This window comes from Delphinus delphis, chromosome 8 (assembly GCF_949987515.2).
Source record: "Delphinus delphis chromosome 8, mDelDel1.2, whole genome shotgun sequence".
Classification (NCBI taxonomy): Eukaryota; Metazoa; Chordata; class Mammalia; order Artiodactyla; family Delphinidae; genus Delphinus; species Delphinus delphis.
In genome coordinates this window covers 16237470-16259108 of record NC_082690.1, presented here as the reverse complement: position 1 = coordinate 16259108, position 21639 = coordinate 16237470, and the positions used below count along the sequence as shown (strand labels likewise).

General features: G+C 49.7%; 1 protein-coding gene across 1 annotated transcript; it reads right to left on the bottom strand.

Annotated features, from left to right (window-relative positions):
- Positions 1-1875: 1875 nt before the first annotated feature.
- Positions 1876-12430, bottom strand: SCN2B (sodium voltage-gated channel beta subunit 2). Its single transcript, XM_060017153.1, has 4 exons — positions 12232-12430; positions 3498-3664; positions 2986-3196; positions 1876-2297 (listed from the first exon to the last, which is right to left on the bottom strand). The coding sequence occupies exons 1-4, from the start codon at positions 12299-12301 to the stop codon at positions 2098-2100; spliced, it is 648 nt and encodes a 215-aa protein (XP_059873136.1). The 5' UTR covers positions 12302-12430; the 3' UTR covers positions 1876-2097.
- Positions 12431-21639: the final 9209 nt, after the last annotated feature.

Here is a 21639-nt window from a genome sequence, read left to right as displayed (position 1 = left end):
GAGCTCTCAGGCTGGTTGCCCACCCTCCACTCTGTCTGGCCTCTCACCCTCTTCCTTATTGCATCTTCCCTCTTTCCTTCCTTTCCCCCCTTCCCAGGGCCCAGATTCTGGAATCTCTTCCTTTTTCTCCTACTCCAGTCCTGGAAGCAGTGGCTGCAGAGGTGGAATTAGATGCACCAAAAAAAAATTCATCTTGGTCCCCACAGTGCTGACCTAGCAGTTCCCAGCTCTGTTATGGCTTTGTGTACATCTCCAGTACCTGGCCCAGTGCCTGGCACATAGGAGATGCTCAATAAATGGATGTTGAATTGAAGTGAATTAAACTGAATCGCCCATATGCTATTACTCTCTCCCCAAAAAGGCCATCTGCTGGGCAGAGGCAGAGAGGGGTCCCAGAAGCTGTCAGAGTCCCATCTCTACCCCCTTTCCCCAGACTCCTACCCTGGGCTCTGACCCCCTGAGCCCAGGCAGGGCCTGAGCTCTGAGAAAGGCTGGGAAGTGCTGCAGAGGGTCAGCCTGGGGTGGGCATGGGGCATTCCAGCAGCTCTGCCCTCCCACTCCCATCACCCCATCCCTGCCTCAGTCACAGCCTGGAGGGGCTGGGCTCCAGGGAGGTGAGCAGGGCTGGAGGAGCTCACCTCCCTCCCCTCATCTCCTTCATCTCTCTGTCTGCAGAGGTCCCTCCCACTGGGCAAAGCGTGGCTCTATTCATCCAACCTGGAGACTGAGGAACCAGAGGAGAAGCAGGCCCCTCGGTTGTGAGTTTGAACCTCAGTCTCCCGGTCTGTAGTATGGGTGACTTGGCTAGCTGATCTCTGAGGATCTTCCAAGGCAGTTTCTCTCTGTCTCTCTCCCGCTCCTGAGGCTTGAGCGATTCCCTCTTCATGTGAGTAAAATGGCAGTGAAAGTTGGCTCCCCACAAATGCTACTTTCCGTCCCCCCAGAGAGAACTGTCAGGGCAGGGGAGGGTGTGACATGGCTCCAGATGTGACATGGCCACAGGGTCTCAGAGGCTACAGGGCTCCCCTCAGGCTTCCCTCAGGGCCAAAAGCCAGATGAAACCCTGCTGAGGGTAACGGGGAAAGTCTGAACAGAAGCCCCAGCGAGGCCCCCGCTCTGCACACCTACTCCTCTGACGTGGCTCCCACCCCCTCTCTCCTTATCTCCGCACCTCAGCTGCTCCTGGCCCAGGTGATGGTGGCCACCCTGGGGGAGGAGGCAGTCAACCTTGAACTCCATTTTACAACGGAGCCTGCAGCCCCTCATCCCTCAGCTAACTTTGCAGTTGCCTCCTGTGAGTGGGTAACTGCGGTGAAAAATGACCAGCACCTGGAGAAACACGACTCCCCGCCCCCCACGGCCTAGCTCAGCAGCCCTTTGGTACTTTTCCTGCCAAAAATCCCAAGGGCTTAAGCAAGCCCACAGAAACCCAGAGGCTTCTGTGGTAGCAGCTATCGAAGGAGAAAGGTGAGAGCAGAGCTCCCTGGGCCAAGGCTTGTCTCCAGCTGCCTCCAGCTTCCTTCCCTTCAAGGCCCAGGAAACGCACGGTCATCCCTTCAACACACCCCCAAGTTATAGGAACCCATCACCACCCCCGTGACAAGGCTGCCCAGGGCTAGGGGCAGCTCTGGGAGCAGAGGCATGCCACACCCCAGGCCTTCTAGAGGCAGCCAGTAGAGCCCCGTCCCACCTGCAGGTCCCCTCTGAAGCGGCCACCAGACCAGTCCACGCACTGGGCAGACTGGACAGCTGGCCTCCTCCTCCTCCACTGCCCACCCTCCCCCTTCTCTCTCTGCGCCCCTCCCACAGGCCTCCTGCCTCTTCTCAGAGGCTGGCAGTTTTGAGCCCGCTTCTCCCTCCCCCCCAGGGCCCACACATCCCAGACGCCAGGGCAGGTTTCTCGAATCAAAGAGAGGTGAGTCTCTCTTGGTGCAGGGTGGCGGATACGAAGGGAGGGGTTCAGGAGGCCCCAGGTCAGCCCTGGGATCCTGGTTCGAGAGAAGCACACCAAGAGAGGGCAGGCGGGGGCACACAGTGCGGGGCGGAGAGTGGGAGGGAGACAGGACGCAAGGGAGGGGCTGCAGGGCCGGCCGCCCGTTACTTGGTGCCATTGTCCGCGTTGCCCTCTCCATCCGTCTTGCCCTCCTCCTCTGTCTTCAGGTCATCCGTGCTCAGTTTCTGCTCTTTTTTCCTCCTCACACATTTTACTACCATCAGCACCAAGATGACCACAGCCAGAAAGCCCCCGACGGAGGCGCCCACGATCACGGCCACAGTGGAATCCCGCTCAGGGGGCTCTGGAGAAGGAGAGGAAACAGACCCGCTGAGCCCTAGGGCTGGAAAAGGGAGCCTCGTCCACTGGCCCCTGCTCCCTGCAGTAGGTGTGGGGTGGTCCTGACTTTACTCTCCTCCGTGGAAAGCACTCTAGTCAAAGCAAAAATCAACCCAGGCCATGGACCTCTAAGCGCCCCACCCACCCCATAATCCCAGGACACCTAAAAGCCCCAGGGGAGGGCAATATAATGCAGTATCCAAGAGGATGGACTTTGAGGTCAAATGGACCCAATTTGAGTCCTGATTGTACTATTTATTAATTGTGTGACCTTAGGTACCTTACGTAGCCTCAGTTTCCTCATCTGTAAAATGGGAATAATCATAGTACCTCCCTCATAGGGTTGTATGAGGATGAAGTGAGATATTGCATCTAGAGGGTTTAGCCCTACCTATAACTGAGACATAGCAAGTGTCCAATAAATGAAAGCTGCTCTTGGGATTCTTAAGATCGTGATCGTGCTAGACAGCATCATCAGGACTCCCTGAGACATAGTCCTCAAGGATGGGAAGGAGTAAAACAGATGCCTTCCACCCAGCACGTGCTGTTGCTCCCGCCCCTCAGGAGGGCACAGCCTCTCCCAAGGAGCCCCAGCTAGTCCTGCTGGAGAGTAGCTGGGTGGGAATGGGCAGGGCCCCCCAGCAGCCCCTCACCTTCCATCAGGACTTGCAGGTAGATCTTGCCGTGGCCGCGGTGGCGGTCGGGTGGGTTCATGATGTAGCAGTTGTAGGTGCCCTCATCCTCCAGCTGCACGTTTCTCAGCGTGACTGACACGTCATACTTGCTGGGGTTCCCTGAGAACTCCACACGGTCTCGGAACCGCTCCAGCTTCAGGTTAATGATCTTCATGCGGAACTGGAGAAACTGGGGCGGCAGGAGGCGACAGGATAGGGGGCTGCATGAACAAGGAGCTGCAAGGACAGCAGGATGCCCCTCCTCCCATGCCCCCTTCTACCTGGAAGAGAGGCAGTCACCTCTAGGTCTCTGCCACCCTCCCAGGGCCACCCAGGCACGACAGCACACCTCTGCCAATGCCCTCAGGAGCAGATAGCCCACCAGGGTATGCTAGGGTCCTGGTACAGTGCAGGGGCAGGTGGTGGGAAAGGGGAGCTTCACGCTGTGGGGCTCCTGCCTCCCCCACCCCTGCCTCCATCTGAGAACTCACCATCTCCTCGGAGCAGTTACTACACTCCTGGTAAGTCCAGTTCAGGGAGAACTGTTTGTGGTTCACGGTGTAGCAGGAGTTGAAGGTGCAGGACAGGCGGGCATCAGAGCCATTGAGGACGTTGAGGGTGGTAGGTACTGTGACTTCCATGCTCCTCCCTGGTGGCACTGTGGACAAAGCCACAAGCTGGTGAGGAGTCTGGCAGACAAGGCCAGGGAGGGGCAAGCCTCTGCATCTGGTGGGGAGCGGAGCAGAGCTAGGACAGCTGGCGGGGTCCCTTATGGCTGAAATTAGGGGGTGGGGTGGAGTGGGGTGGGCAAAGCTCCTAAGCGGTAACTGATGTGGCCCTTGGGGTGGAGAGAGAGCACATCATCTGTCAAGCCAGGGACAGACAGATGGCCTCAAGCCTGCCCTCCATCTGGCTGTCCTGCCACAGGCCTGTCATGGCCACCTGATGGCTTGGACAAGGGGCTGCACGGTGCTGGCCTCGGTTCCCCCTCCTTCCCACCACTTTCAACCATCTCGGCTGAGCCAAAGCCCTTCCAGCTGAAGCTGCAGTGTCCCCTGGGGGCAGGCAGCCTTGAGGACAGATGCAGATACAGAAGTCCTCGCTCTCTATACCGCAGGGAAAAGTCAAGCCATATGCCCAGCCCAGCCCAGCCCAGCCCCCTTCTCTTCCTCAGGCTCCTGGCAGGGACAGCAGATGGGCAACAGGAAGGAAGAGATGCCCCAGAAGGATAGGCACAATTTGAAGGGATCAACTGATGGGTCTACAAGGACAGGAGCCCCTTTTGGAGATGCCAGGCCTGGACACACCACAGCAAGGAGCTGATACAGGCTGCAGGGACAGCAGGGTGCAGAATCCTCTGGGGAACGCTGGACCTGGTCCAGGAGCCCTGGGCGTGTGGCCTGAGAAGGCCCATCCCACTCTGACATTCCAAGCAGGGCAGAGTCTAGGGTGAGGGGAGTGAGCCGAAGCCCTCCCAGCTGAAGCTGCAGTGCCCATCCCACCCCCCGCCCACAGAGGGGCAGAAAGCCTTGGGCACGAGATTTAAGGGGGTGCCCACCCTCAGGGTCATGCAAACACCTCCTTAAATTTTGCACCCTAGGCACTGCACTCACCCCACCCTAGCCCTGGGCTGAATTCCAAAATTCTCTGCCAGTATGGTCAAAACCTCATCCCAAAAGATGAATATTCTTTATAAAGGAGAAGCAGTAATGCTCAGTATCAATCATTCATTCACTCATTTACCAAATATTTACAAATCACCTCCGGTGCCCCAGGCACTCAGTCTAGGGCCCAGGGATTATTGCTATGATGGAGGCAGGCAGAGGTACTGTAACATGGAGCTTATATCCTAGGGAGGGGGACAGACATTAACAGGGAAAAGAAATAATGTAACTTTAGCTATTGATTCACAGGCAAGGGCTGTAAAAAATAAAGCAAGGTGCAGGGTGTGTTTGACATCGGGTGGTCAGGGAGAGCTGCTCCGAGCGCCGCCCTGTAGGTGGCCCCCCACTAAAGTGAAGGAGTGAAGCCATTTGAAATTTTGAAGGAATGCAAGGCAGCCGAACATCAAGAGGAAAGTTCCAGCGGTTGGAATGAGCATCACGTATCTGAAGCACAACCAGCAGAGCGATCAAGGGGGCAACTGGAGAGAGCTGAGGTCCCAGAGTCAGGCCAGGACCAGGACACTATTCTTCTGAGTGAGAGAAGAAGCCGCTAGGGGACGGTAGGGGGGCAGCTAGGAGGCACGGAGACCCCATTAGATGTGGTTCAATCCCAGCTCTGCCTTCTGTCGGCTGGGAGAAGATGGGCAAGTTCCTCTATCTTCTGAGCCTCAGGCCCCTCCTCTGTAAAACGCAGCTGATGATACCTACCTCCTGGGGGTTACGGTAATAATTAAATAAGATAAAATACGTAAAGCAAAGGGTAGGGGAATTCCCTGGCGGTCCAGTGGTTAGGACTCAGCACTTTCACTGCGGTGGCCCGGGGTTCAATCCCTGATGGGGGAACTAAGATCCCGCAAGCTTCAAGGCACAGCCAAAAAAAAAAAATACAAAATAAAAATAAGGCAAAGGGTAGCCTAAATTCTCCTCAAGTTCTGCCCCCTAAGCAGGAAGGGCTTAGGCAGGGCCACGTTGGAGCCTGACCCCTCAGGGCAGCCCTTTGGAATTCCCCCGGATTGCACAGGGCTCGCGTTTTGCAGAAGATTTTGCTGTGAAAAGCTGCCGGGCCCCACCCCAGGAACAGCAGCACTGCAGCCTGGAAGCAGGGATAGCGAAGCCCTTCCACTCGGCTCATCCCTTCGGATGAGTGGCCAGGGCCAGCAGGCAGGACTTAAGAACAGGAGATGCTCTGAACTGCTGGCCAGGGAGGTCAGGACCCAGCCCTAGATGGAGGGACAGGCGCACGGCTCCACCTGCAAGGCCAGGTGTGCTGAAGTGCTCATCAGGGAAATATGAACTGGAGAGGCTGAGCGGCAGCCCCAGGAGAACACAGCCCAGTTCCCATCTCCTCGCTCTCACAGCGTTATGAAAGCACTGAGCACAGCGCCAGGCGAGGAGGAGGAGGGCTGAAAATGCTATCTCCGCCCCCGCTCTGCAGAGGCGGAGGTATCTTCAGGGAAGGAGCCCGGCAGGGCCTTGCCCTGAGCTTACCTCACATCCCAGGAACACCTTGCTTCTCTAGCACCTTCCCTGGGAAGGTTCCGCGACCTTCCCAGGGCACCTGAGCAAAAGGAGGCTCCAAGTGGCAATAGGAAGTAGGTCCCACACATCTGGCTGACCCATCCCTGCCTGTGTCCCGCCCCAGGCCACAACATCACTCCAGAGACAGAACTTGAACCCTACCAGGAGCTGCCTCCAACTTGAAGGAGCTAGCACTCTGCCGTGCGGGAGGGCAGGGCCCTGGGGAGTGAGGGGCCTTTTCTGGCCAGCAGGAGGGGGGCAGACTGAGAGGTGCAATGCGGCTCCTTCCCCGCATCCCTACGGCACAGCCTGCAGGAGGCGCCAGGCGGACACGTGTGCCCTCTAGTGGTCAGAGAGGTCAACCGTCAAGTCCCAACTGCAGAGAGAGGAACAGGAGTCACCAAAGCAGGGGGAACCTCAGGAATTGTAGATCCAGCTCCATCATCTTACCAACGAGGAAACTGAGGCCTGAGAGAGACACACAGCAGGTAGGGACAAGCCGGGTCCCGAATCACGGTTCCTGACTCCCAGTACAGCGCCCACTTCCGCCTGAGGTCTCCCAGCGTCCCAGCTCAGGGCAAGGGCCTTAGGCCTTTCACCAATCCAGGCCCTCGTTAAAGATGAGGAAATCTTCGTGCAGCGAGGACAGAGCTGTGAGCAAAATCCTGGGCTCCTGGTGAGCTCTGCTGCTTCGGGAAATTAGCCGAATCCACGGCTAGGGCCACAAAGGGACTTCATAGTAACAACGAGGTGCTTACCGTGCGCCAGGCGCTGTTTACATACCCTACAGATATCACCTCATTTAATACAGCAACCCTATTATCACCCCCACTTTCCAAGTGGGGAAATGGAGCACAAAAAAGTTAACTGAATAGCCCAAGTTCACAGCTGGTAAGTGACAAAGCCAGATTGGAACGCAGGCTGCCAGGCTGCCAGCCTCTAGACAGCAGGTTGAGGGGTGGAGGCTGGGTGAGGGGGTGAGTTTTGTACCAAGGGGTCCCAGGGCTCAGTCCTCCTACTGTCTACATGGCAGGTCCAGCCCCCATGTCAGCCCCCAGGCAGTCAGGCTGGCCAGAGGGGAATGGTCTTCTTTAAAGGAACCTCCATACAAGGGGGGCTCACAATCTTCCTGGTTTTCCCATTTGGGACCATGTCTGGAGCCTGAGTCTCTGATCTCCAACTCACAGAAAGGAAATGATTCAACAAGGGTACCGTAAGGATGTGGCTTTTGAGCTCAGTTCCAAAACTTCACCAATGCCCAGGGCCCCTCACTCTCTCTAAGGTGTATCTGGGCACCTCAGGCCCCATGTCATATACTTTTCTAACTGGCCCATCTTGCAGAGATCACAAAAATTTGCTCATCTCCTGTCAAACACTATTTCCTACACAGACTAGAAGTTAATTCTCTTCATGCCTCTTTCCAACCCTGCAGCAACCTATGAGGTAGGTTAATTTTTTTCTTGGTTAAAAAAAAAAGAACAGAGTTTGTCTAAGCAGAGAAATTAGTCCCCACCCTTCTGGAGCACGCTGTGTCCCAGGGCAGCCCCTGCTACCCAGGTGACTGTGACACGCAGCCCAACTCCTGGGCTGCCTTACCATTCAGACCCACCACCTCAGGTCTCCCTCCCAGGCCAGGCCACCCCCATGCAGCCAGAAGAGCACCTGTCCTTGTCACCCCTCATCCCCAATTGCCATTGGCTCCCTGCTGCTTTCAGGATCTCGTCCAGGCTCCTGGGCTTCTGAGCCCTTTGCCATCTGGGACCATCCAGCATCCCAGCCTCATTTCCTGTCCTGCTCCCAACCCTTCACGCTTCCTCCACTCCAGTGACCCTGGAGTTCTTACTTTCCTGAAAACGCCACCTTCTTCCACTCCTCCATGCCTTTGCACGTGTTTTTGCTGCAGGTTGGAAAGCTCATTCACCCTGCTGCCCCTGAGTCCTCCTGCTTACCCCGCAGATCCCAGCTAACAAGGCATCGCCCCCATGGCAGCTTCTCCAGTGCCCGTGACCTCTCCCCAGACCGGGAGGTTTCTGTCACTTCCAGACCGGGAAGCAGAATGGCATAGTGGCCAAGACGAGCGCTCTAGCACCGTGGTCTGATCTTAGGCAAGATGGTTCACCTCCCAGCACCTCAGTTTCCTCATCCATAAAATGGGAGACAACAATAGGCCCTACCTCCTGGGGCCGTTGTGAGGATTGAATACTAAAACATAAAGCACACAGCGGTGCCTGGATCATGGTCAGCCCCCAACAAAGGTTAGCTGCTAACAGCACATGGGATGCTGCATTACTATTTTTTGTTTATATTCCCTAGTCCCTTGGGAGGCTCTGGGAAGCTGATTCTTATTTATCTTGGCATCCCTGGACCCGGAACAGCATGTGACACACAGTGGGCACTCGATAAAAGTCTGGAGAGGGAAGGGAAGGTGTTTTCCCCTGTGTGTCCGTGTGCAGTGGGGTTGAGTGAGGACCAGACTCCACTTTCTAAGCCTCGCCTAACATAACCCAGACTTTGGTAACCAGGCCAGTGACCGTGGAGCCAAGAGTTTTGAGAAAAACTCTAAGGAAAACCAATCATTTGGATTGCTTCTAACTGAAAACTAGTCCCATGTGCTTCTGTCGTGTGTACAGCAGGTTGGCCAGCTGTCCCCTGTCCCTTTGTCAGCTCTGTAGTCATCCTCCAGGCCCTGTGTCAGTCCCCTCCCTTGTCACTTGGGACATCCCTCCATCTTGGGGACTGATGCTGCTACAACCACCAAGGTTCCATTGTCCACTTGAGCCCTCGGCCTCGGAGTACCAGGGCCTGTCTCATCACAGCACCAATCAAGTTCAAGTTCGAGGTCCTACTCCTGCACCCTCCCCCCATCCAGGTTTGCAGAGGCTTTAGCCTCCTCCCACCACCGCCTCACAGCCCCCATGCCCTGACCTCTTCACCCTAGATTCCATCTTCCTCTAAGCCACACCCTGGTCCTGGTCCCCGAGCCCCCTTGCTTTCTTCACTTAGATAAGGCTCTCCCTCCTGCAGGAAGCTCTCCCTAACTCCCCAAACAGGTTGCCTGTCCTCCATCCTCATTTCCTTGCACACTGGTCACTCACCCAACTCCCCTCTTTTGCCTGTACTTAAGATTCTTTGATCCAAATTATTGTTACCATAGCAGCATCATTTCTTAAATATCGGGGGCAGTAGAATTCAGTGGTTAAGAATGGGGTGAAGCAAAAATAAACTCAAAATGGATTAAAGACCTAAATGTAAAGCCAGACACTATAAAACTCTTAGAGGAAAACATAGGCAGGACACTCTATGACATAAATCACAGCAAGATCCTTTTTGACCCACCTCCTAGAGAAATAGAAATAAAAACAAAAATAAACAAATGGGACCTAATGAAACTTAAAGCTTTTGCACAGCAAAGGAAACCATAAACAAGACGAAAAGACAACCCTCAGAATGGGAGAAAATACTTGCAAATGAAGCAACTGATGAAGGATTAATCTCCAAAATATACAAGCAGCTCATGCAGCTCAGTAACAAAAAACAAACAACCCAATCCAAAAATGGGCAGAAGACCTAAATAGACATTTCTCCAAAGAAGATATACGGATTGCCAACAAACACATGAAAAGATGCTCAACATCATTAATCATTAGAGAAATGCAAATCAAAACTACAATGAGGTATCACCTCACACAGGTCAAAATGGCCATCATCAAAAAATCTACAAACAATAAATGCTGGAGAGAGTGTGGAGAAAAGGGGACACTCTTGTACTGCTGGTGGGAATGTAAATTGATACGGCCACTATGGAGAACAGGATGGAGGTTCCTTAAAAAACTAAATATAGAACTACCATACGACCCAGCAATCCCAGTACTGGGCATATACCCTGAGAAAACCATAATTCAAAAAGAGTCATGTACCACAATGTTCATTGCAGCTCTATTCACAATAGCCAGGACATGGAAGCAACCTAAGTGTCCATCGACAGATGAATGGATAAAGAAGATGTGGCACATATATGCAATGGAATATTACTCAGCCATAAAAAGAAACGAAATTGAGTTATTTATAGTGAGGTGGATGGACCTAGAGTCTGTCATACAGAGTGAAGTAAGTCAGAGAGAGAAAATCAAATACTGTATGCTAACACATATACATGGAATGTAAAAAAGAAAAAATGGTCATGAAGAACCTAGGGGCAGGACGGGAATAAAGACACAGACCTACTAGAGAATGGACTTGAGGATATGGGAAGGGGGAAGGGTGAGCTGGGACAAAGTGAGAGAGTGGCATGAACATATATGCACTACCAAACCGAAAGCTAGTGGGAAGCAGCCGCATAGCACAGGGAGATCAGCTCGGTGCTTTGTGACCACCTAGAGGGGTGGGGTAGGGAGGGTGGGAGGGAGACACAAGAGGGAGGGAATATGGGGATATATGTATATGTATAGCTGATTCACTTTGTTATACAGCAGAAACTAACCCACCATTGTAAAGCAATTATACTCCAATAAAGATGTTAAAAAATAAAAAAGAAAGGGGTGAAGTCAGACAACAAGGGGTTCAAATCTCACCTCCCCTTAAACTACTGTGACCTTATTGGGCAAGTTACTTAACCTCTCTGTGCCTGTTTCCTCATCTGTAACGTGAGGATCATAATGTATCTGCCCCATGCAGTTACCAGTTGCCGTGAGGACTAAACAAGATACACAGCGCGTGGGCACGTGAAAAGAGTTCATAAAGCGTAGCTATTATTAAGCACTTGCTATGTGCCAGACTCACAAAAAACCCAGGCAGTAGGTATTCTCCAGTTCACCCAGGAAAGAACTGAAGCTCAGAGGGGAGTAACTTGCTGATAGTATGAAGTAAATGACAAAGGTGGCTTTAAACCCAGATCGAGTCCAAGGCTCATGCTGTCTCTACTGCCTGAGCTTCCCTAACACTCCTGCTCTGTTGTTAATATGTTCAGTAACTCAGCAAAGCTCACAGGCCTTACCGTGCAGGCTGCCAGGGGCCCTGGGCTGTCTCTAGCACTCCAGCCCAATATCCAGCACAGCATGCCAGAGAAGGAGAGAAAAAGAGCGAGAGAAGGAGGGAGAGAGAAACTTTGTGATGGGGAATATTCCCACTGACAGCCGTTGGACTGGATCCTCAACTGTATGCCAGCAATGAGTAAGTTTAAGAGCAAAAAGGAGACTACCTATAAAGCAGGCTTGCAAGTGACCCCCTAGCCCACCTGCCCACCAGGAAGTCCCTAAGTGGGCATGTATGAAATTAGCATTTGGATCTCTTGACAGTCGGCAAGGTGGGGCTGGACAGTTCAGAGACGTGATCCAAAGGGCCACAACCACACTCATGTGTTCCCTTTTTTTCTTTTTTTTTTTGTTCTGATCCCTTCACCTGACCCCTCCTCCACTCCATCTGGCCCAAGCCAGAGAGCTTCTCCATCAGTGCCTGCTTCAGCAGTTCTCTTCCCAATGCAGAGATTGCTCCTCAAGCCTGCTTCCCACCTACGCCTCCGCACACTGCAACAAATCGGTGGTACAGATTTCCAGGAAGCCAGACCCAGACTCAACTTTCTGCCCCTCTACTCCCCCCATACACGCTTTTCTGACATCCTAAATCCACCAGATTCCAAAGATCAAGGTTCACAGAAGAAGCCCCTTAAGGGAGCATTAAGTCCCAGGAGATTTGTAGCAGCTAAAAGAAAAAATCCATGAAGAGGCTCTGCACATCAGCCTACCCTCAGCCCCCAGCCCCACATACGTCCATTTCAGGGAAATCCAAAGAAAAATCACCTCCCTTGACAATTGACACCTCCGAGGAACCCTCAGATCCCCTGACCCAACATTTCTGCGACCAAGTCGTCCCAGCGTTATGCAGTCCCCAGCCACATCTCCCCCCATCCCCGCGCCTCCCTTCCCAAGGACAACGCCGAAGGGAGGCTCAAGCGATGTCTTCTTTCCTGCCCCCGGCCCCCATCCTCCTCCTGTTGCGGCTGCACTTCTGTACCCTCAGAAGCATGCAGATGTGCAGTCTAACTTACCCAAAGAGAAAAAGAGACTGAGCCCCGTGAGACTGAAGGCAGGGCGAGGTAGCCAGGCATCTTTGTGCATTTTCAGAGACTGAGATGTTAGTCGGGTGGGATAGGGAGAGGGTGATTTGAGGGGCCGAGGGCTACAGGGGAGGAATGGTTAGATGCTAAAAGAAAAATGCACAGATGTACTTCAAAGACACATACAACATTAAGGAAGCTTTATTTCCATCTCTCTAATATGGCCGGCTTGTATGTTGCTGCTAAAAAGAGAGAGGGAGTGTGGAAGGGAGAGAGAAAAAAGTGGATGGAGTAAATTTTGTGGTTGGTGGATTTCGAAAAGCAGGTGGGAGGGCATAAAAAAGTCTGTCTGCAAAGAGCAAAGTTCCTCGGAAATTTTTACCCTCCAAAACCAGAACTAAAGCATGGCCTGCCTTTCTTCTCCACTTGGGTGATGGTTGGAGTTGGAAAGTTGTTTGAGGAACCCATTTATTTCAAAGCTGCTGTGAAGGGTGAATTCTTTTTGTCATTTAAAAACACCCAAAAAAGGAGATGCTAGTTTTTGTTTTGTTTGAAAAGGGTTCAGGGAAATGAGGTGGGAGACTTTCAGGAAGTAAGAACTTCCTCATTTTTCTAGCATTTCCACTGAAAACAGAACAGCAGGTTGGTGTAAAAATACCTGAGAGCTCTTACAGTCATTTGTAGCATGAACTTTTGGGGAATCCTGATTCAATCAAATCAACAGTAAAAAGATATTGTTGAGATCATTGGGAAGAAAATAAATATGGACTGGGTGTTAGATTATATTAATGAATAATTCTTGATTTGGTGGGGGGGGGCGTTAAAAATTTTTCGTGGTTGGGACTTCCCTGGCCATCCAGTGGTTAAGACTCCGTGCTTCCACTGCAGGGGGCGCGGGTTCGATCCCTGGTCGGGGAACTATTATCCCACATGCCCCATGGTATGGCCAAAAAAAAAAATTTGTGGTTATGTTCTTTAACATCTTTATCTATTATACACATTGGAGTGCTTATAGGTGAAATGATACGATGGTTGAAACTTGCTTTAAAATATTCCAAGAAAAAAAGTGGGGGGGAGGTAGGTGACACAAGACCAGATGTTGAAACTGGTTGTTTCAACAGATGTTGAAAAAGGGAGAAAACAATAGGCTAGTGTCACAAGTAGGAGAACTTGGGTGGAGTACCCACGTGGCCCTAAGCAGATAAGGTGACCCCCACTCCTCTGGGGAGACATTTGAGAACACAGGTTCTCCTGTAGCCACTACAGGCACTTGCAATGGGCCACTGGTGCAGCGAGGGAGCCACCCACATCTTAGAGCATCAACTCTGTGCCAAGTCTTTAAAAGTTTGTACTTAATTGTAAGCCTGGAAGAGGTGATTTCTTCTCTTTTCTTTTTAAATTGCAATGAGGAAACAGAGGCCGACAGGGCCTAACCCACTCAAGTTACCTAGGATAGTTAAGGGCAGAGTCAGAGCCAGGACTCAAACTGAAGTCTGTGTGAAACACTGGGTATGTCCAGTATTCCACATCGCCTGTTGCCAAGGGCAGGAGACACGACACCTTCCCTTGGGGTGTTTAGAGACACAGAGAAGAGCAGACTGGACTAGATGAAGCAAGGGGCCTCTGCGTGTGTGTGTGTGTGTGTGTGTGTGTGTGCGTGTGTGTGCGTGTGTGTGTGTGTGTGCGCATGTGTGTGCGTGTGCGTGTGTGTGTGCGTGTGCGTGTGTGTGTGTGTGCGTGTGTGTGTGTGTGTGTGTGTGTGTGTGTGTGTAAAAGAAGGTGCTAAGAGGCAGGGCATGGAGGAACCAAATGAGAGGTCAGCACAGTGCTTGGTTCAAAGCAGACACTCAATAAACAGGTGCTGCATAGCTGCACGGGGGCACCCTGAATGAATGAATGAATGAATGAATGAATGAATTTGGAGAGGAGTGAGACATCGTCCACATCATCGTGAAGGCAGTAAAATCTAGCTGAGGCCGCTGAGGCTGTCCTAGGCTGGGGAGGAGTGAAGTGGGCCAAATTTGGGTGGCAGTTGCTAGAGGCAGAAAGGCGGAGAGGAGGCCTCTGTGCTTCTCCACACCAGAGGTGGTTGTCCATGCCTGCATCTTGCACAGACTGTCGCCAAAGTTCCTCTATCACTTCCCCAGAGTCTGCCTGCAGCTGGCTCATGCATTCACAGAGCTCACAGCCCAAGGGAAGGAAAATCAGAGAAGAAGAGATGGGGCAGCCTAGGGAGAAAAGTGTCTTCCGGTGGCCACAACCCTCAGGCCCCAGGCCTCCTCCGCTGTCAGCAGTGGCCTGGCTCACAGGCGTGCCCGGAGAGATAGATTGGCACCAGCCCGTGCCCTGGCTCCCGCACAGCCCCTCGGCCAGGTCTGCAGCACCATGTCAGCCCGAGAGTTTTCGTTTGACATAGCCGGCCTCCTCCTTTTTCTTAATGCAGCTGAGCGTGCCTGTGAGGCCCAGGGAAGCTGATTACTGGGCTCACTTGGTCTCACACTGGGTCCAGACGCTTCTGTTTTGGGGACATCTGAGACAAGAAGGGGATCCAGAAGTTCCTTTGCCTCAATCCAGAATTTGGCCAAGAGAAACCAAGTATATGACTTTACAGACTTTGTCCAACCCAGCCCTCCAGGACCAAGGGTCAGAAGGCTCCAGTTCAGGGGAGAGACACCCTGGCAGGGTGAGTCGGGAGGAGAGCTACCCCAGAACCTCCCCTCAACTCACGTGGGCCTCCAGATGCCCATTTGCTCCAAAAGAATACGCTTTTCCCAGGAGCCAATACAAGCCTGGGAAGCAGAAACTTGAAGAGGTATTTTGCAGAATGAAGACACCACTGTTGAAGACTGGCCATTTGGGAAATGAAGCCCTATTTTCGGCATTTCTACCCAGTGCCATTCATCCATGAAGATTTTATTAGACAACACTCCATTACCTACCCTGCTGGGGAAGACTGTTACAAATAATCTAAAGGAAGGTAGCTTCCTTTTGCCTTTGGAATTCGTGGTTGAAGCTACAAAGAGGCTCCCTAGGTACCACTGCCTTACTGGACCAGCATCCTCAGCATCACCTGCGTTCTTCTTCGAAATGTACAGTCACAGGCCCCACCTCAGGCCCAAAGAATCAGAACCTGCATTTTTAACAAGATCTTTAGGTGTTTCTTGAGCACAGTAAAGTTTGAGAAGTAACACCTTCAGCTAATACTAAAAGGTTCGCATCCCAGGAGCAAGGGGCAATGCAGAGGCCAGGCTTGCGGGGTTGGGGAGAAGGCACCGGCAAGCAGAAACAAACTTAGGGGTAAGTGGGCAGAGCAACCGGCGGCCTGCTCAGGGGTAACAATCTCACTCCCCTCTCTCCTCTGCCCGGGCCCTTCCCAAGCCATTCCACACCAGGCGAGGTTTCTCTTACCCCACATAGGGCTTTACATCACGGTGTCTCTGCCTCTGCAGTTTCCTCTTCTAGGAATGCCCTTCCTCCCTTGTCTACTCAGCCAGCTCCTAGCCCTTCTTCAAAAATCTGCTACAAAGTAACCCCTTCTTTGTCATATCTACATACCTCTCCTCTCTCTGCTGCTGTGACCCTGGGTCCATTCACTCATTTATCAATTCCCTCAGTCAACAAACTCAAGTATCTATTTAATGTCCCCTATGTGCCAGACACTAGGCTAGAAACCGGAGGCCCAGAAACGAGTGATATACAGCTCATCCTTTGAGAGCTTACCTTCTAAATAGAGAGACAAATGTATCAATTCCCATCTACAGTACACCTGGGTTGCCCGAGTCAGGGAGTATTGTCATTTTTTGTTTATACTACTTATCTCCCCAACTAGACTGTAGCTTCTTAAAGACAGGGCTTGTGTCTTATTCTTTTTAGTTTGTGCTGGGCCACTACTGGTCCCTGAGCAGATGAAAATGAATGAATGAATGTCTATTTTACATCTGGGGAAACAGCAGAAACTCCATCAGCCTGACCTTTCACAGCCAAAGTGTGGTAGAACCAGGACTGGGAGCCAGGTCCAGCCACTCCACACCCTAGGAATTCCATTCAACAAGGGACTGTCCCACATGGGGTCAGGTGCTGCAAAGCTCACAGAAAAGACCTAAACAGGATCTCTAAGAGTTTAAGATCTCTCGCAGAAAAGAAAGCCTCACACCCATGAAACAATTAGAGAACATCAGAAGATAAAATCTGGTAAGTGTAGAGACATCTAGGAAGATGTGAGAAATAGGAGATCACCCAGGCGAGACTCAAGCAGGGCCTTGAAGGAATGTTGACTTGGGCAGGCAAGAAGGAAAAGGGAATTCCAGGCAGGGGAACACCAAGAGCAAAGGCTCAGAAGCACAAAAGACCAAGGTATATGGAGCAGAGGGTTCCTGTCACGGAAAAAAAAAAAAAAAAAAAAATGAGAGACGTGGATGGGTAGACAAGATGGTACCCAACCTCAGAAGGCCATGAACATATGATGTGGAGTTCAGACAAGGGCTTTGAAAGTTCTGGGACAAGTAAATCACGATTGCTCTCACCACCTATGAAATAAGAAAGGGTTTAGCTTTCTGTGAAAACTCCAAGTTCCCTTATTTTTTGATAAAGAAGGGGTGTTTCGAAAGTTGGGCTTTATAGAAGTGGTAATGGATCGCCTGATCTCCCTTGAGGAAGACCAAACCACATTTGCAAACCAGCTGGCCAGGACAGAAGGTCAGGAGTCTTGAGAAACTTTGTTTATTCTTAGTAAGAAGATAACTGGTCTGTGTTGGGATAAAACTTGCAACCTAAGGTTCTTTGGGTCTAAGCAACTGAGCCAAATCAGTGGCAGTGGGACCCCTTCCACACACACACACACACACACACACACACAGAGCTAGCATTTTATAAAAGAAAATTGCCAGTATAGACACGCAAGCATATGGGCTAGCCAGAAGGAGAAAGAGTGGGGTGGCAAAGAGAAACAAAAGACCAAAGGGCTGGCGGAAGGCTGCAGCCTTTAATAGGAGGCACATCTTCTGCAGGTCCGCAGTGGACAGACAGGCTGAACTGTTTTCAATTCCAACAGCCAAACTCTGACGGTGCCAGATTATCCATTATTCTTGGGTGGTCCCACCCCCTCTACCCTTATGCTGCTTTCTGTTGGCAAAAGCCTGCTTGCTTCTGGAAGCCTTTGAATATGGGAGCATCTGGTGTCCTAGAGACTTAAAATACTACAAATTTGAGTAACAAAACTGCTTGGGTCTACCAGGAGATCCAGCTTGCTCCACCTCCAGCAGGTTTCATACCCTTCAGAATGTCACCCCTTGGGGCTATGCAAAAACCTTCCCTGAGCTCAACTTCCTAACTCTTTCTTTGAATGGGAAGAGGGACTTAGGTATTTAGGGTTGCAAGGGCTTCCTGCCCATAGAAATAAAAATTAATGGGAGATGGGGACTGAATCATCAGAAGACAAATCCACTGGGGGAAACACACTGGAAGAGAATGGAGGGCCCAGACCAGGCTCTAGCCCCTAACTGACCTCATTTAGTCCCCACAATGTATTTTATATCTGGGAAATAGCCTCAAAGAATTGACATAAACTTTGCAATACTGAAGAGAGAGTAAGAGGCAGAGGCAAGATATAAACCAGGCCTATTTGACCTTGAAGCCATTCCCTACGCCACATGCCTTCATGGCCCTGGATTTAGTAGACAACCACCCCTAGGCGAAGGGCATGAGGGAGCAAGCAGGTCTTTTCCATGGTCCCTTGCAGGGCTATTTTGGTTTGGGGCAAAATTATATTTGACAGCTGTGGACTTGCACTCTCAACTTTGACTCCATGCCTGTGTATAAGAGGAAAATTTGTGGAGAGGTAGGCTTGTGGGAGAGAGGTGGGCTTCCTCTTCCTCCTCCTTAGAATGGAAGCCAAACCTTGGATGAATCAAATTCAGATTTGATGTGGGCAAGTCAAACTCTGGAGGGGCATGCCCACACTTCCCGGGGGAAAGCACCCTCTGCAGGAAGGAACGTATGCAGAAGCTACCCAGCCCACCCTCCAGCTCTTATCCCAAGTATCCCCTTCCACCCAGAGCAACAGATGTACAGTCACCATCCATCCATCTCACTCGGTATCCTGAAGGTCATCATCCTATGAAAACAACAATTGAGGAAATGGAAAAGGGTCCCTTAGCCCAGGACAGCATGTTACCTTATAGCCCAGAAATGAAACCACCTCCTTCCCATGAACTCTTAGTATATGAAAGACTCCTCCTCCCCCCTCTCCTTATCATGTCAACACGTGTCCCCTCTCTGGTATGTCTTGAACAGGCTATTGCCTTCAATTCACATACTGTAAATTATTGACATACTCCTTATTGAGAGCTGACAGGTGAGAAGGAGACATTTAATGACTCTTAGCCATGGCTGAACAAAAAGAGGCTTCAGGCCTCCAAGTGGAGACCTGAGAGCCTTTGGTAAAAGAGAAAGATAATGATGAGTGTGTTATAGAGGGTTGTTGATATTTGCAGAATTAAGGAAACCCTTCAAAAATGTAGCTCCACTTACAGCTACGTGTAAAAGAATGAAATTAGAACACTCTCTAACACTATACACAAAAATAAACTCAAAATGGGTTAAAGACCTAAATGTAAGGCTAGACACTATAAAACTCTTACAGGAAAACATAGGCAGAACACTCTATGACATAAATCACAGCAAGATCCTTTTTGACCCACCTCCTAGAGAAATGGAAATAAAAACAAACATCAACAAATGGGACCTAATGAAACTTAAAAGCTTTTGCACAGCAAAGGAAACCATAAACAAGACGAAAAGACAACCCTCAGAATGGGAGAAAATATTTGCAAATGAAGCAACTGACAAAGGATTAATCTCCAAAATTTACAAGCAGCTCATGCAGCTCAATATCAAAAAAACAAACAACCCAATCCAAAAATGGGCAGAAGACCTAAATAGACATTTCTCCAAAGAACATATACAGATTGCCAACAAACATGTGAAAGGATGCTGAACATCACTAATCATTAGAGAAATGCAAATAAAAACTACAATGAGGTAACACCTCACACCAGTCAGAATGGCCATCATCAAAAATTCTGCAAACAATAAATGCTGGAGAGAGTGTGAGAAAAGGGAACTCTCTTGCACTGTCAGTGGGAATGTAAGTTGACACAGCCACTATGGAGAACAGTATGGAGGTTCCTTAAAAAACTAAAAATAGAACTACCATATGACCCAGCAATACCATTACTGGGCATATACCCTGAGAAAACCATAATTCAAAAAAAGTCGTGTACCACAATGTTCATTGCAGCTCTATTCATAATAGCCAGGACATGGAAGCAACCTAAGTGTCCATCGACAGATGAATGGATAAAGAAGATGTGGCACATATATGCAATGGAATATTACTCAGCCATAACAAGAAACGAAATTGAGTTATTTGTAGTGAGGTGGATGGACCTAGAGTCTGTCATACAGAGTGAAGTAAGTCAGAAAGAGAAAAACAAATATCATATGCTAACACATATATATGGAATCTTAAAAAAAAAAAAATTGTCATGAAGAACCTAGGGGCAGGACGGGAATAAAGACACACACCTACTAGAGAATGGACTTGAGGATACGGGAAGGGAGAAGGGTAAGCTGGGACAAAGTGAGAGAGTGGCATGTACATATATACACTACCAAATGTAAAACCAATAGCTAGTGGGAAGCAGCCGCATAGCACAGGGAGATCTCGGTGTTTTGTGACCACCTATAGGGGTGGGATAGGGAGGGGGGGAGGGAGGGAGACGCAAGAGGGAAGAGATATAGGGATATATGTATATGTATAACTGATTCACTTTGTTATAAAGCAGAAACTAACACACCACTGTAAAGCAATTATACTCCAATAAAGATGTTTTAAAAAATCTAAATTTAGAAAACACATTATAAAAAAATAAATAAATAAACAAACTCAAAATGGATTTGAGACCTAAAGCTAAGGACTGACACTATAAATCCCTTAGAGGAAAACACAGGCGGAACACCCTTTGACATAAATCGCAGCAAGGTCTTTTTTGACCCACCTCCTAGGGTAATGAAAATAACAAGAAAAATAAACAAATGGGACCTAATGAAACTTCAAAGCTTTTGCACAACAAAGGCAACTATAAACAAGACGAAAAGACAACCCTCAGAAAGGGAGAAAATATTTTCAAATGAATCAACGGACAAGGGATTAATCTCCAAAATATAACAGTTCATGCAGCTCAATATCAAAAAAACAAACAACCCAATCAAAAAATGGGCAGAAGACCTAAATAGACATTTCTCCAAAGAAGACATACAGATGGGCAACAAACACGTGAAAAGCTGCTCAACATCACTAATTATTAGAGAAATGCAAATCAAAACTACAATGAGGTATCACCTCACACCAGTCAGAATGGCCACCATCAAAAAATCTGCAAACAATAAATGCTGGAGAGGGTGTGGAGAAAAGGGAACCCTCTTGCACTGTTGGTGGGAATGTAAGTTGACACAGCTACTATGGAGAACAGTATGGAGGTTCCTTAAAACACTAAAAATAGAACTACCATATGACCCAGCAATCCCCCTCCTGGGTATATATCCGGAGAAAACCATAATTCAAAAAGATACGTGTACCCCAATATTCATTGCAGCACTATTTACCATAGCCAGGACATGGAAACAACCTAAATGTCCATCAACAGAGGAATGGATAAAGAAGATGTGGTACATATATACAATGGAATACTACTCAACCCTAAAATGGAACGAAACTGGGTCACTTGTAGAGACGTGTATGTAACTAGAGACTGTCATACAGGGTGAAGTAAGTCAGAAAGAGAAAAACAAATATTGTGTGTTAATGCATATATGTGGAGTCTAGAAAAATGGTAGAGATGAACTTATTTCCAAGCAGAAATAGAGCTGTAGATGTAGAGAATAAACGTATGGATACCAAGGCGGGAAACGAGGGTGGGATGGATCGGGAGAGTGGGACTGACATATATACACTACCATGTGTAAAATAGATAACTAATGAGAACAGAATGTATAGCACAGGGAGCTCTACTCGATGCTCTGTGGTGACCTAAATGAGAAGGAAATCCAAGAGGGGATATAGGTATACATGTGGCTTATTCACTTTGCTGTACAGCAGAAACTAACACAACATTGTAAAGCAACTATACTCCAATTTTAAAAAATGCAGCTCACTTAAGATTGGATCAGAAATCAGAGAGCCACAAAAGACCTGCTCTTTATCCAGGCCCTGAATGGCTAAGAGGGAAAAGTGGGATGCAGAGAATGAGGAAGGCCCTGTGGGAATAAAGACGAGGAGATCTGAGCTGGGCCCAGACTAGAAATAGGAGTTCAGAACCAAAGGATTTTAAAAACTAACCT